The sequence below is a fragment of the Zootoca vivipara genome, chromosome 9 (genome assembly GCF_963506605.1).
Source record: "Zootoca vivipara chromosome 9, rZooViv1.1, whole genome shotgun sequence".
Classification (NCBI taxonomy): domain Eukaryota; kingdom Metazoa; phylum Chordata; class Lepidosauria; order Squamata; family Lacertidae; genus Zootoca; species Zootoca vivipara.
This window is the reverse complement of record NC_083284.1, coordinates 61,627,170-61,643,187: the sequence shown is the minus strand read 5'-3', so window position 1 is coordinate 61,643,187 and position 16,018 is coordinate 61,627,170. Positions and strand designations below refer to the sequence as shown.

The 16,018-nt window shown below is 40.5% G+C and overlaps 1 protein-coding gene across 11 annotated transcripts in view; it reads left to right on the top strand.

Annotated features, from left to right (window-relative positions):
* The window catches only part of FRYL (FRY like transcription coactivator), a 165,607-nt gene that overhangs the window by 22,015 nt on the left and 127,574 nt on the right, over positions 1 to 16,018 (top strand). For 2 of the 11 annotated variants that reach the window (XM_060278891.1, XM_060278888.1), the window contains exon 1: positions 2,950 to 8,610. The exons of 4 other annotated variants lie outside the window; for them this stretch is intronic. In XM_060278891.1, coding sequence (XP_060134874.1) covers positions 8,439 to 8,610 — 172 coding nt within the window. In that variant the 5' untranslated portion in view covers positions 2,950 to 8,438. Of the gene's footprint in view, positions 1 to 2,949; positions 8,611 to 12,875; positions 13,069 to 16,018 lie in introns of those variants that run through there. 5 more of the 11 variants (XR_009558175.1, XM_060278897.1, XM_060278890.1 and 2 more) reach the window with 4 other exon arrangements.

The following is a 16,018-nucleotide window of genomic DNA, read 5'->3' as shown; positions in this document are numbered from 1 at the left end:
TTGAAAAGAGGAGACCAATAACTAGGGAGAAAAGATGGGACAGCCATGGGTGGAGTCAGAGAGTTGAATAGGATGGAGGCATCACTTCTTGTGGTGAGGACACTTGCTTTCTTTTGCTCTACAGTCATATCTGATTGCAGGTTTATGAAGGCTTGTGAACAGAACTGGCAGTAGGGTGAGTGTGTTCACAGTGGGTAACAATTTTAGGATTTGGGATAAAAATCTGGGTTTTGGGGGGTAAGTACAAATACTAAAAAGTAGGGCTGATATTGGATTAAATTAGCATTTGACTCATCCTACAAGTTTCAGTTTATATAAACATGTAATGTAATGCAAAGAAAGAAAAGTAATAGTTCTGAAGGAAAAAAGGAATGCTTAATTCCTATTATGGCATCTGTATACATAATATTATACGCACTGTTTTCTGTATGTGAGAAACAGAAATATTTTCTGTAAGTTGCCACCAGCTGCCTAAAAGTAAAGTTAAAGGGACCCCTGACCATTAGGTCCACTTGTGACCGACTCTGGGGTTGTGGCACTCATCTCGCGTTATTGGCCAAGGGAGCCGGTGTACCCACAGCGCCACCCGCATCCCTAACCTAACATCTCTTCTAAATACTTTTGTATATATCCTTGTCTAATCAAAGATTGTAAGACTTTTTAAAAAGTGGATATCAAACTGACTAAACGTTGCAGCTCTGATATAGATTTTAGCAGTAGCAAAGCTTGCTGTGATCCAAATCTTACTTGATTTCAAGATGCTTAGTTTTTTTGTATTCCCTTCTCCTTGTAAAAAGAGAGAACATTTGGCTTCTCTGTTGCCTGGCAAAAACATCAGAATGCATAACAGAGAAGAGAACTTTCCTTAATAGGAAGGGATGGATGAGGGAAGAAAATGAGAAGTATCTCTGAGACCTTGATCTAAGAAGGACACATCCAAACATTATTTATTATTCTATGATTTACTTGAGTGAAACTGAAGTACTTAAAAATAAAAAGTCTTGGTCTCTTCAAAATTGATCTCTCCCTCCAAAAATAGTCTAATTCTATTTTTGTTCTGTCCCTTTTGAATTTAGTTGGTGTTGCTTTTGGGCTTATTTTTGTGTTCCTGAAAATTGGTAATAGGTGGTAATTATACCTGTTAGTCATGGTTTATCCCACAAGAATACCCTTATGCTATTCACATTTCATGAAACAAGGATCAAACGATAGGTGACGCTGTCTCACTTCTTGAGCAAGCACATTCTGTGGAATTGCTTGCTCATAGCAGGTGCAGCACAAGCAATAAGAGGAAACTCTTATGAAACTCAAGACGGTACTAGTGAGGAACCTTTAAAAACATTTATTGTGATACCAAAAACAATCTGCAGCAGGACCTATCCTTCTTGAGTAGGGCAATTCTATGGAGATTGTAGCCTTTAGTTAGGGGTCGAAAGATAACCTAGGTATTTCAGAAGCATGTGGGCAAATACTGAAAACATTCTGTAGTTAAAACAGGAAATAAAAAGTGGTAAATTTGCAATTCTAGCTGGATGTAGAAACAACTTTTCTCAAGAAAGCTACATTGTCGGAAATTGGGACATGTAGTTTGGTATTGTCTATTAACTAAGGCAGCAGCTCTCCAGGGTTTCAGGCAGAGCTGGAGATTCAACCTGGGATCTTCTGCATGCAAAACATGTGCACTACCATTGAAGACTCTTGTTTTAGTACTTTTGTCCTCAAATCATAAACCTACTTTCAGAGAGTGCATTTTAATCTAGGCTTTTAGGGGTTCGAAGTAAATATTTATTAAACATAGGGTAACACTTGAAGTACGTTGACAGATCTTCCTTTCATTCATGGAGTATTTCACACTGCCATCTAGTGGCCAAATAAAAATAGATGTAAATTTATTGTTTTTTCCCATTTTAAAGAAGACGGTCATGATATTAAAGAGTAAGAGGCTTGGAACTATTGAAGTTTGTACAGAGAAACATAAATGGCTCAGAAGTGCATGCATAGTCCTATGCTGCTCATCATGCGAGGCTTTCAAAGTACCAAACAGGCACTATTACTGTCTGACTGGATAATGAAGGGATAAGTGTAGAAAGTTTGTTCTGTTACAATTGGTAGAAATGTTAGCTGGGTGTCTGGCCACTTTTTCAAGTCACATGCTTGTATTTAAGAAATGCTTGCCTCCAAACTTCTCCATTGCTTCTGCAGTTGTATTAATGCAGGTGTGGAAAGAGAACTGAGTGCTGCTTTTGTCTACGTTTTATCAAGGCCAGATGAGAAAGGTGGCTTTATCCATGAACTAAGGCACTTCAGACTGCCTCGGGACTTTTGTCAGTTCTTTCAGGTCCGCAGGTACTAGAATCTCCTGCCGCCTCCTCAAGTGAAGTCTGTGTCATGCAGAATCCTGGATGAGATTGCACTTCTAAAGGATCAGGCCTACAATTGATGGGTGTTCAGCTCTGTCTCTGGACCCAATGTGCATCTATGACATGAAGCATTTTTAACCAGGCAGAGGGCCTTCTCGGTAGTGGCACTTGCCCTGTGGAATGCCCTCCCACCAAATGTCAAAGAGAAAAACTACCACCAGACTTTTAGAAGACATCTGAAGGCATCCCTGTTTAGGGAAGCTTTTAATGTTTAACAGACCATTGTATTTTAATATTTTGTTGGAAGCCGCCCAGAGTGGCTGGGGAAACCCAGCCAGATGGGTGGGGTATAAACAATAAATTATTATTATTATTATTATTATAACTCGGGAGTTGCAGCCTCTCCTGGATAGAGTGAGACTTGTGGCCATTTTCTCTCACAGTTGCCTTAGGCGACAGACTTGGGATAGTTGGGAAGGGTGGCAGCTGAGCAGTGGTGGAGGAACGGGTGTGGGGGGAGCGCACCGCCCCCGGCGGCACGATCCCGGTGGGGTGCCATCGTGGTTGACCCCCGCGCTGGGTGCCACGCCCCTGCAGGTGGCGCGCCACGTCCCTGCAGGCAGTGTGCCACGCACCCAGGACGCATGCCATGACAAGGCGGCATGTCATACCCCTGGGACGCGCACCAGCCATGCCCCTCACCTGCTCTCCCCACACCCACCGGAGCTTGAAGCTCCACCACTACAGCTGAGGAGCCTCAGCAGCTACCCACCCCCTGAGACTTGCCTCCTTCTCCTCCACTTCCCCGTGTGACTCTGAAGCCCCCAGAGGAGTGCACCATTCACCATCACCTAGGAAGGGTGGAGCTGCCACTTCCTGTTCTCTCTGTCCTCTTGGTTTTTCTCTCCCCTCTCCTTCACCATGTTGGTGCTTCTCCAGGCTGCCTCCAGTTGCCTCAGGTGGGATAGGGGGCACAATTTTCTATTTTGCCTCAACCAGCAAAATGTATTGGCCGGACCGGATCTCTCATAACCTCCAGACTAGACAAACACTGAAAAATCCTAGAATTCTCATTTTAACCGTGTGTCTTAGAAACTTGGGTCCTATAAAACAAGGAATAAAGACATTTTAACTTGAAGTTAGTGTATTCCCTAAGCCTTGTAACTGAATTCACTTTCTTACTGTGAAAAATGTAGTGATTTTAGTCAAACCTAGTAACATAAATCCATATCACTTTATAAATTTGGGGTGGACGCTTCCAGATCTCACCTGGGAGCTTCCAATTCTTCTCCTAGCCTCACACCCTGGAAGGTTTTTCTCTTTCCTGCCTCTCATGCAGGGTCCTTCACCAGACATCCATCACCTATCCTCATCAGCCCAGCGTAGAGGACTGGTAGTTCTTTGTTTTTTGCTATGTTCAGTTACAAGTCAAAAGTGGACACTGGTGAGAGTTTTGTTTAAAACTTTCCCGTCAACCAGTTTTCCATACAAAAAGCTTGTATGTTTGGTGGTCAGGTGTGCAAAATTGTGCCTTTGGCTCAGAGCGCCTAGGAGCCCAGCTGCCCATCCTGAGCACTCCCTGCACTGCTTGTCTGCTTGCTCTGGGTGGCTCACAGGCTCCTTTGGCAAGAGCACAAGGAATTAGGGGGTTGGTGCTGGCACAGCTCCTTGCCAAGGGGAGCAGCGAGCCCACGTGCTCCTCTGCTGGTGATGGTACAGTTTGGAGAGTATAGCTCAAGGATTTGCACACTTTTAAAAAAATAGGAGGCTTTGTTTTGAAAACAAAATTAGTATTAGAATACAAAGTATTACTATAGAGACTGCAGGTGGGGTTGATAAAAAATTACAGAATGGTAAGAATAGAAAATTTGTAATGCTGTGGGCATGGATAAGCATTACTCTCCTTGGACAAGAAAAGTTGGAAGAAATCTGCAGTAATTTATATTTCATTATATTTTAGGTTCTGATACAGAACCTCAAGATGGTCTGATACAGACCATCAAGAGTGTTTTATTTCCCCTTCTTAACTCTCAACATACATTTAAATTTTCACCACCAGTGTGCTGCTATTCTGTGTTTACTAGGCCACATGACATTGCATTTTCTTCGTAATTTGTGAACGGAAAATTTGCAGTATCCTTGGAGCACTAAATGGAGTTGCAGTTCTTGTTAAAAATGTATAATCAGCACAATGCTGGCCAATCTGACTACAGATAAGGAGCATTGCTTTATCAGCACAAAGATCCAGATTTTTATCAGGTGAAGCTTGGCTGAGATACTTATATTTCAGTACTGTTTATAAAGCCCTTTATAGCAGATGGCATACTGTAATCTGTAATTACAATCATCAGCATAATACATCTCTCAGCTTTCTGCATCTGAAATTGGGGGATAAGGTTAGAATTACAAAGAGGATTACTCACGTTCTGTCAAAGTGATATTCAAGTCTTATGACATGGGAAATAAAAAATTGAATACAATTCAACATATTCCATTGGATAACATGGAATATCTTATAAAACACAATAAATGAATCAGCATGGTAAAGTAATGTCCAGAGCTAAAATAGCAAGTTATGACACAGTGGATTTTTTTTAAGACAACTGATACAAATAGAAAATAATCCTTACAAAACAACATTTTATTTTATTTTATTATTGTAAGTTAGGAGTTCTTCGGAATCTGATGGTTGTTTTCCTGGAGCCAGTAGTAGTAATTCCCTGTGATCTCTGAGGTAAACAAATAATCTATTACAGTACCCTGTATAGTGTATTTTGTTGTGATGTTTTACCAACTAAACCTGAAAAAACTGGAAACAGTTGGATGACTTTACTGAAACAGATTGTAGCCACATTTTGGAAGCTTTCCCCATATTTTAAACAGTGATTAAAAACTTTAATATGTTTCTGCCGTTTCCTTACGCTTCTCTTGAAATGTGATGGTTGTGTCTGAAGATAAAAGTTTTGATGGACACTGTTGAATTAAGGCAATTAGTACAATCTAGAACTAGAGATTTAGAGGACTGCGCAACAGTTGAATGCTGACTCAGAAGACTGAGATCCTAAGATTTCTCCACCCCAAATATTTGGTCAGGGAACACTGGACTTGATAAATTTAATCATTGGCTACATATCACCTTACCTGCCAAAAAAATGCCCTCCTGCTGTTTAGATAGGGCAGACTTATGCAGTGAACATGGATTTAACTAAAATGGGAACATTCAGAAATTGGGTTACGTTTCAGTTTCTCAATGCTCTGCTGCTGGATTCATTCACCATATTTCAATAAAGACAATAGAGGTAGCATGAAATTGCTGGCATAGAATTTATTAGCAAATTCCATTCCCTCTATAGGTGTTAAATTTGCAGAGCAGGAAACATAGGATTATGTTTGATTGCTGATTTGTGCGAGGTCAACTGTTTGCATAGAAATCTGACAGTACTACAGCTTACCTTGTACATTTCATGGCCTTTTGGCCTTGCTGTTGACAGACTTGGTTTTTTTTGGTGACAGAATGGACTGTCCTGGGGTTCAACAGCATAGCAGGTGGCAGGAACAGCTGGGGCGACCTTCCCCCAAAGCCTCTTTTGCAAGAGCTGCAAGAGCAATCAGAATCACCTTATATCTGCATACATGGAAGGAGAATCCCTGCCCTTGGACTTCAATAGTTGCACTGCCTGGTTGTGAACTCAGTAGTGTTCGTTAAACTGGGGCTTGCCATAAGCAGGTTAACTCAAGCAAGGGTAGAGTCCCTTCAAGGGCAGGGTGAAGTAAATGAATTGTTACTAACTCGTATCCATTCTTGGTGTTGGTAACTTCTAGCTTTTGTAGAAGGGTCTCGGGGTGGAAGACAAGCTTCCTTCCTGGAAGTTTGCATGGGATGGTGTGTGCTCAGGGTGTATTATTCTTGGGACCATTTCTTTGAATGCTACTAACATTTTATATGAATAAAATATTTAAAAATATTTTAAAATTATCTAGCAGGAAAATAATGTAAACTTTCTAGTGGAATGCATCTATGTCAACAGCGAAATGAACATTGTTGGCAGACTGAATGCCAACAATGCAAAGGGTGTACAGCCATACCTCGGGTTGCGAACGTGATCCGTGCGGGAGGGACGTTCGCAACCCGCAGCGTTCGCAACCTGCAGCGTCCTGTCTGCGTACGCATGTGACACAATTTGGCGATTCTGCGCATGCGCGTGACATAATTTTGTGCTTCTGCACATGCCCGAGCGCCAAAATCAGGAAGTAACCCGTTCCGGTACTTCTGGGTTCGGCGTGGTCCACAACCCGAAAATGCGCAACCCGCAGCGTTCACAACCCGGGGTATGACTGTAGTTGACTACAGCAGGAAGAGAGGAAGCAGAAGTCCACTTGCATGATGATGGATGTTGGCTTCCAAACCAGTCTGATGCCCTCTAGATGTTTAGGGTGAAGACTCGTTGATCATTGTTCATGCTGGATCATTGTTCAGCTCAACTAGCCATCCCAACAATTGTAACTCCAGTTAGATGCTTTCTGACCGAAACTGTGGTAAGTGTGTATATATGAAATAATTTATGGCCAAGTACTGTACATTGATTTCAGTTGGTCTACTCTGAGCGTAACTTAGTCAGATGCCACCACCTTTGTGTCTGAATGTGTATATGTCTGTAGCATGAATATAATAAAAAATGTGCAATTACATGGAACAAGGAACTTTTTGCAAATTTGTTGCTTATATATTGTTGCTTAATGCAATAGTTTCATTTTGATTTTTTTATGGTTTCCTGTTAGCAATATTTACCAATGAAATTCACTTGCAGGAAGGAAATTGCTATAAATTGGCCCTCACTGGCTAATACAAGCATTCATCATTTGTTGACAAACTTTAGAAGTATGAGCAAAGTTCATTCTTTCTACTTTCTGACTTTTCATGCACTTTAAAAAGATGATTAAAGCCAGCATGCCTGAATCTAACCTCAGTACAGATAGTCTAAACTTTAAGTAAGGTAAAAAAAAACCCTTTGTGTGTGTGTTGGGCAGGGGGGAGTAGAATAGTAGTCCTGAAGTGATGTATTTCCTTAATCTTCTATGAATGAACTACATTGAATAGACCAATTGTTGATATTGGAGAGAATTCATAGTAGCAAATGAGGGGAGCAAGGCTAGCTTTTTTAAAGAGGTTTGACATGAAAACATATAAAAAAGCTATTTGTGGGGAAATGGTTCTTAATAAGCTCATTTTCATATACTGGTCAAACTGCCATGGATCTTGCTGCAGTGTCTCTTAAGGAGCTGGAAATGTTTAGGAAAAAATTCTTCAAAGAAATCTCCTTCAGTGTTGCTGTTTTGTTGAAATTATTTGTTATAATGTAGTGTTGTACACTGTTTTGCCAATACCTTTGAAAATCAAGATGGTATAGAAATAAAAGCTGCACACGTGTTTCCTTTACTTCCACATAAATGACATATTTGAATAAAGAACTGTTGCAGAAAACAAATTTCTGCTTCTTTTTTGTATAAAGCTTTGTGACTTAAATTCTTCACTAGCATTATTCCACTTGAGGCAAATAATCTAAGCATTTTAAAAAAGCTGTTTCTACTCAGTCATGTCACAAACTGAACTGATCCAGACTATGTGGTGTTGGAAACTAGTAACTAGCAGACTTTTCACAATGATAACTGCTATCGGCGAGTGCAGATGCATACTCCTCCCTTTACAAGATAAAATGAAAACTTCCAGCTAATTGGATAGGAATAAGCCTGTGTCTGTATGCACACGGCATATTTATGAATCATTAAAGCAATAATTTTGCTAAATTTATTAGTTTATTAATAGCAGTTACCAGTTTAAGGGTATATCTAATGACTGAGTTGTTTCAGTGAAACGTATGCCTTTAAAACTTTCCAGTTAGGAGCTGGTTTGCTGGTGTTTGAGCACCACCCAGTTGTGGGATGACATCATTATGCAAAGTAGTACACAGGCTGCCTTTAGCGTCTCTTCAAGGAAGTTTGCACAAGCACCTGGACTTGCACTTTGTGCAGCTAAACTGAAGACTTTAATCAATGTTCTGGGAATGGTAAAACTCAGGCATGGATTTCTTTAAAAAAATGGTGCCTTCCGTCATGTCAGGAGATGTTGTTTTGGACGTTGGAAGTACTATTTGTGAAAGTTCTCCAAAGCTGCTGAAAATGACGCGTACCAGCCTGCTCTCCTTAGGGCAGACTCTAGAAGGTGACATTCATCTTTTGCATCCTAATTACAGTATGTATTTAAGTTTTTTTGTTTTTTGGGGGGAAGTTCACGGCAAGTGTATTTTATTTTAAAAAGTGTTTTTATTGGTCAGCTTAGATATTCCATGTTGGACCATGATATTTAAAAATGCTGCAAATAGTTTTCTGACATCGTAAGGTTTCCGTATTGTTTACTGTAGAAAGATCATTTTGTCCAATTCGTGGGTAGAATTGAGATCCATTAAAATGTATATCTGTACATTTTGCTGGACTGTTGTAAATATAGTAAAAAGAAATGTTGCATGACTAATGTGAAAGATGTAATCTTGCCATGTTGGATGCAACTCATGATCCTATTGCTTTATTGGGTATTTTTGTGCTTGAGTTCCAGCTTCATGTCTTGCCTGATCATGGTAGTGGTGTTCAGCTTGAAATCTTCTATTCTATTTTGTCATTTTTTTCTCCCTACCCTTTTTCTTGGTATGAGGCCTTATTTGAGGATGATAGCTTGTGATGTCTTTGACCCTTAAATGTGGAATTAGTTGATGGTTTGGTTACATTGTTCCTCATAGCATGAGATTTCTGCGTGAAATCCAGTGAGCGTTTCTCTTTCTGTATTTGAGCTCATTTGGTATGGCTTGAAAAATGGCAAACAATAAACATAAGGACCAGTAAAATCCCAGTTACACATTTTTAAGTCCATTCCTTGTTTCCTTTTTTAATTACAGCTAATACGGCTTGAATAATTACTTATTTTAGTCTCAGCTGATTCTGGTAATCCAGTTTGTAGTTTTGGTTTTCTCTCCAGATAAATTAATAGCAAGTAATTTTGTTCATCAGTGTAATATTCCACATTTATTGTTTCCATACTCCTAATATTTGGTGCTAATATTTTCTCCATCCTTTTGCCAACATAATCCATCCTATTATAAAAATATGGGTGACCAAACCCCATGCTTTCTTTTCTCTTTCCTGTGAAAATATCTCAAGAATGCATTTCTTGTCTAAATGAATTTAGTATACTATTGAAATGGCAAGCATTCTTAACAATATGGAAGGGAGGTATCTAGTACTTCCTGCAGCACAGGTGTGTGTTAGGAGCCTCATGATAAAGAAATTCCAGTCTTCCACATTAACCATGATCTTTCTAGGCCATGGGTGTCAAACACAAGGCCCAGGGGCCAAATCCGGCCCGCCAGACCTTGTCATGTGGCCCGCCGAGCGCCCCAGCCAGCGGGACCCAGCAGCGGGACCTTGCTGCTGAAGCGCCGCGCCGACAAAGCGCCGACAAACAGCTGGGGCCGGGGGGGTCGGGTCCCTTCGCGCTCTTTTCTGGCCCTGAATCAAGGCGGCAACCCCCCCTTCCCTTTCTTTCTTCCTCTCTCTCGTTCTTATTCTTTCTTTCCCTCTCCTTCCTTCCTTCTTTATCTCTGTCTTCTCTCCCTCTTTCTTTTTCTTTCCTTCTTTATTCCTTCTTTCCTACTCTTCTTTCTCTCACCTCTTTCCTTCCTCTCTCCCTCCTGCTCCCTCTTTTCTTTCTTTCTTTCTTTCTTTCTTTCTTTCTTTCTTTCTTTCTTTCTTTCTTCCTTCCTTCCTTCCTTCCTTCCTTCCTTCCTTCCTTTCTTCCTTCCTTCCATCCTTCCCATCTTTCTTCCTCTCCCTCATTCTTATTCTTTCTTATTCTTTCTTTCCCTCTACTTCCTTCCTTCTTTCTCCCTTTCCCTCTTCTCTCCCTCTTTCTTTTTCTTTCCTTCTTTATTCCCTTCCTTATTTCCTACTCTTCTTTCTCTCCCCTCTTTCCTTCCTTCCTCCCTCCCTCCCTCCCACTCCCTCTTTTCTTCCTTCCTTCCTTCCTTCCTTCCTTCCTTCCTCCCTCCCTCCCTCCCTCCCTCCCTCCCTCCCTCCCTCCCTCCCCTCCCCTCCCCTCCCCTCCCCTCCCTCTCCCTCTCCTCAGAAACATAGGATGCTGCTTTATACTTCTGGCCCTTAAACCCTGGAACCAGGAGAGCAGTTCCAGTGAGTCAACCTCAGCCAGTCCCTTTGGTGAAGGGTGGTGGCTCACTGGCAGAACATCTGTCCTGCATGCAGAAGGACCCCAGCATCTCCAGGTACTAGTAGCTCTGCAAAGGTCCTGCATGAAACCCTAGCGAGCCTCCACCACCCAGTGCAGTTACCAAAAATCATTTTTCAATAAATTGTACAATAATTGTACATTTGAATATCTACTTGCCATTATTCTGACTATGTTTCTGCTTTCAGAGCTAGTTATTACTTACATTATTACAAAAAACAGTAATAATTGAATGCAGTGACAATAATTTATGATAATAAAGAGTGGACACATAGTCCTACAGATACAACCGGCCCTTTGAGGGTGACCAAACTGCTGATGCGGCCCCCGATGAATTTGAGTTTGACACCCCTGTTCTAGGCAATTGAAATAAACACAACTGACACTTTCCAACACTTAATCTTCTGTTGTTGAGCTCTCATGTAATCTAATACTTGCCTCTGTATCATGAAACCCGAGGACATTATCACTTCCTCCCAAGGTTTCCAGTACTTCCACTTTGTCAATCAGTTCCTCCCTGTTTGTGAGGACAAGGTATAAGATAGATGACCTCCTTGTTGCTTCTTCCATCTTTGGAGAAATGAAATTGCCAGTGAGGCAATGGAGGAATTCGTTGGACCTTACATTCTTAGCAAAGTTTGAGTTCCAACAGATATTGGGGTAGCTGAACTCTCTCATGGCTACTAGATCTCTCCTTTTTGAGTGTTTGGCAATCTACTCTAGGAAGGTATCATTCAAGTCCTCAGTCTGGTTTGGAAGTCTATAGCAGAAGAAGTGTGCATGCACACGAAAGCTCATACCAAAATAAAAACTTAGTTGGTCTTTAAGGTGCTACTGAAGGAATTTTTTTATTTTTGCTTCGACTCAGACCAACACGGCTACCTACCTGTAACCCACAGTAAGGTCACTGTTGTTTTCTCTCCTACAATATTTCCCTATATACTCTCAGCTTGCCTTCCATGTTCCAGCCCATAGAATAACTGCATTGTATAGTTGGAAGGGACCCCGAGGGTCATCAAGTCCAACCCCTGCAGTGCAGGCCATGAATCTTTTCACAAGTGTACACACCCTTTACATATAATGCTGCTAGACCATTACTGTTTGGTCTATTCCTTTTGAACAGATTATACCTCTTAATTTCTACATTCTAGTCACAAATCGTATTGTAAGTTTTTTTGCCCTTTAGCAAGTTTCTGTAGCACCACTTCAGTTTACTGAGCATCAATGAAGCTATTATCCCAAGTACCAGGTGGTCCCCTGTCATCTGTAATATTGCCTCCCCCCCCACTCAGGATTTAGTTTAAAGCGCTCCTAATCAGGTTCATGAGACTCTTAGCAAACACATTCTTGCCAACCACTGTGATGTGTGACCTGTCTCTAGTCTTGCCAGAAGTCCTTCCTCAAGGAAGCAGAGAGCATGGTCCAAGAAAGAAAAGGTAAGATTAGAACTAGGGATTTTTGATTTGCAGCTCAGTCACTACACTTCCGCAGCAGTGTGAAGCCAACATATTTTGTTTTTTAAGTAGAACGGCCTAGACAGAAATTATGCATCACTTTAACTGAAAAAGAGGTGTGTATCAGTTCTTGAGTAAATGCTGTATTTGGAGTGAAGTTTATTTTGGTGTGGACAGGTAACTAATGCATCATTAATTCTATCATACTATCTTCTCAAATTCAAAAAAATTAAGCTATGCTTTTGAACATGGTGTTGTCTAGCCATTGTGATTTTTTAAAAAATACTAAATACAGACATATTTGTGCTTTGATTCAATTTACCATCTTCTGCTTGCTGAAATTCAAGCAACCAACTGCCTCAAATTCGATTTAAGGAACTGGTGTGTGTGTGTAAGTTTTACAGTCACAGCAAGCACTCCACTTATAAAAATAATTTAGTGTGAGGTTCACTGGCAGCTTAGTTTTCTTGTTAAACATAGTTAAAATTGAAAGTACTGCTAATCAGTTAGATTGAAGTGATGCTACTGTAACACAGTGAGACTGCATGTGGCAATCTGCAGCAGTTAAAATGAAAGAGGTCTTTTAACATTTATGTTGGATGTACTCTAGCTTGGTTGAGCAATTGAGATAACAGGCATAAAGTACTCTAATCCTACAGTTGAAGATTAATTCTCTATTTGGTCTGTTTAAATGCCGCCAACTGGCTATGTCATTAGAAATTTCTCCAAATCGTTTCCATTACTACTATTGCAGAACTGTGTGAGGTAGGCATTTATGAAATGCAGATTATAGTATCCTACAATCATGCTTTTTACAATAGTAGACAGCAGTTGAATCCTCTTTAAATTATCTGCTTATTTCTATTTTTGTATCCTGATAATGGAATGAAGTGCTCTTCTAGCACATGCAGAGAACCGCTGAATTACCAGTGGGATGTTAATAGAAGATGGGGGTCTGACACAAGTAATGATTAAATGTGAAATATAACCCAACTTAAAAGACTTGTTAACAGGAGATAGCTGTATTTGTTACAATATTTGTAGTAAAGTTGCGTAAATTTGAATAAGTATTAGGCTGCTTGTTCTGTGTACAAGTAGCTTACTGATAAGCAATGGGAAGTTGCTGCTCATGGTTTTATGAAAGCTGAATTTAGGTTTCTAACCTGCACTTATTGGTGAAAACCCGATCTCTTGCAAAAACTTGTAACAATAATAAGAAAATGGAATTTTATTCCTATTTGTTTCATAAAGGGAGATACCTGTGCAACTTCAACCAATTATTGTTCTGTTGTAAAAAAAGAATAATTTGTACCTAAGGATTATATGGAATTGATTATAGTAATGTGGTCTTCTTAAAATAGATAACAGGGTAGTACTTAATTAGAAGTGAATATTGGACTGAAAATATATGCTAGAAGGATTTGTTCACCTATTAAATTGATGTCATTGGTAACTGTCTTTAAAATTCAGGCTACTTGTGCAAAAAACCTTAAGGCCATCTGTAAAAAAAAAAATTGAAGGGAAGGTGCCGTGGGAAGAACTAAGCATGATGTGTTATCTATTTTTGTAGATTTATTTTTAGTTATGAACAGTACAAACATTGGGTCTTTGTTCTTGATCTCCTTGTACTCTTTGAAAATGCCAGTCAATATGTTAGTTTTGGTCATAAGTTGTTACAACTGTAGCATTATAAACAAAGTAGAAAGGAAAAAAATTAACTTCAGGACAGTTAACAGTGTAGTCTCCCACCTCTGGCTGTTGCAAAGGTACATAAACTTATTCCTAATCTTTCCAGCTACCGTTATGGGCAGTGCTGCCCGATAGGTAACAAATTTAGTCAGATTGGCAAGGGTGTAGCTAGCAACCTGAGTCTGATTGCTTTTTGTTGATGTCTCAAGTAAGTCTCTTTTGAGGAACACTGCAAACAGTAATGTAAAGTATATTGTGCAATTATTGTACTTTGGCAATGTGCATTTTATTGACAACCCACTCTGTCTGCCATCCATGATACCTGAAATGGGATGTATAAGCTTTTGAAAGTATATTTCCTGAGAACGGTCCACCTTCATAAAGTGGCACCACTGCCATCGGTAATGTACTTGGAATTGTTTCTATACCTACTAGGAAATGCTAAAAAATATATCTTAAATCTTATGTCCACTGTGGCTCAAACTTTGTTGTGCTCAGATCTCTATTAATTATAATCTGATAGTAGCAGCTCCTGTTACCTTGCCATGGACTTTTTCAACTTGCACATATATGGAAATACTTGAGCACTCTGCTTTTTACTGAAGGAAGCCCAGCAAACAAACGGGGCGTTTTAAATGGAGCTGGACAAATTTTAAAGCTAGTATGTGGTGGAGTTGTGGGGCCTCAGCAACGTGCATCAACCAGGCAATGAGTTTAACCATAAAAACTGTATGGGCTAGCAAATAACCTCCAGATAACTACAGGTACAAGCAATCCCATATAAGTAATAGGTTGACTGGAAGGGTTATGCCCTTTTAAAATGAACCATCTAGTGCACATACTATATAGGTAAGTGGTAGTTGTAGCTAAGTCTAAGGCTGATATAGCCAAACTGATATCTATCTGAATTTATGTTTTTGGCAGGCACACTAAAGCAATGTAGAGGTGTAGAAATATTAACTGATTTCTCCAGAGATTCTGTATATTTATTGTTATTTAATAATTTATTATTCATCTTTTACATATGTGCCAAAGCAGTTTACAAACATATCACAAAAAGAGCCAAAAACAACCTACAACAATAGGTGAGGCTATAATTCAGCATGTTGTTCTAGTTCCTAGAGTGTCTTATCAATTGGTCACTGTAAGCCAGGCATCCCCAAACTGCGGCCCTCCAGATGTTTTGGCCTACAACTCCCATGATCCCTAGCTAACAGGACCAGTGGTCGGGGGAAGATGGGAATTGTAGTCCAAAGCACCTAGAGGGCCGAAGTTTGGGGATGCCTGCTCTAAGCCAAGAACCAATTAACAGACTGATTTTGCTCCTTTGGAGATAATGCAGTCCTCTGCCCGCCCCCCCCCCCCCCCGCAGTTGGTCATATATCCCCTGCTTAAGCAGTAGGACTATTCCCCTGTAACAGATCCATTTCTCACATGCATTATAATATTGAGAAATAGGTGTTGTAGCACTAAATACATTTAGGAAAAGACCTTAGTAGGCTTGAGAAGAACGTTGTTGAGTCTGAAATGACAGTATATAGTGGCCATTCAAAGTGTTAATCTTTATGTAAGTGAACATAATGACAACCTGGAACTTAAGAGGAAGGACTCTGCTCACATGATTGCATATATGGCAGAGAGCCATAAAGAAATCTTCATTTAGGCTAAACTAAATTACAAAAGCTTGGATGTTCCTTCTGGAAGCTCACAAGCAGGGCAGACGGTAATGGTTATCTTCCTGAAGTAACTGATAATCAGAAGTATATTGCCTCTAAACAGTGAGATTCTATTCAGGGACTGTTCCTGAAAGCTGTAAAGAGATACACTCAAGTCTGAATGCATCTCATTAAATGTGTCTTCTCTCTTGAAAATAGGTGGGGGAACTGGTTCTAGCTGGTGGGTCAGATCCTGACCTCCCCTCCTTTTGGCAGATGGGCAAGGCAACTCACTTGTAGGGCTGGGCTTTTCAACATCATGATGTATCACCAGCCAAACATCGCAGTTTGGCAGTATACAGCGATGTTGAAAAAACAGCTGCATTGTCCTCTGCCCATAAGGTGCCGGATGAAACTGCCCTAGCTCTAACCGTGGAAGCTGAGGTGCTTTCACCCAGGTGCTTGCGGGCTGGGACAACACAGCTTGTTTACTGTATACATGAAGGAGCGTCTCCACCCCCATGGTTCAGCCCAGACACTGAGTTCCAGCGCTGAGGGCCTTCTGGCGGC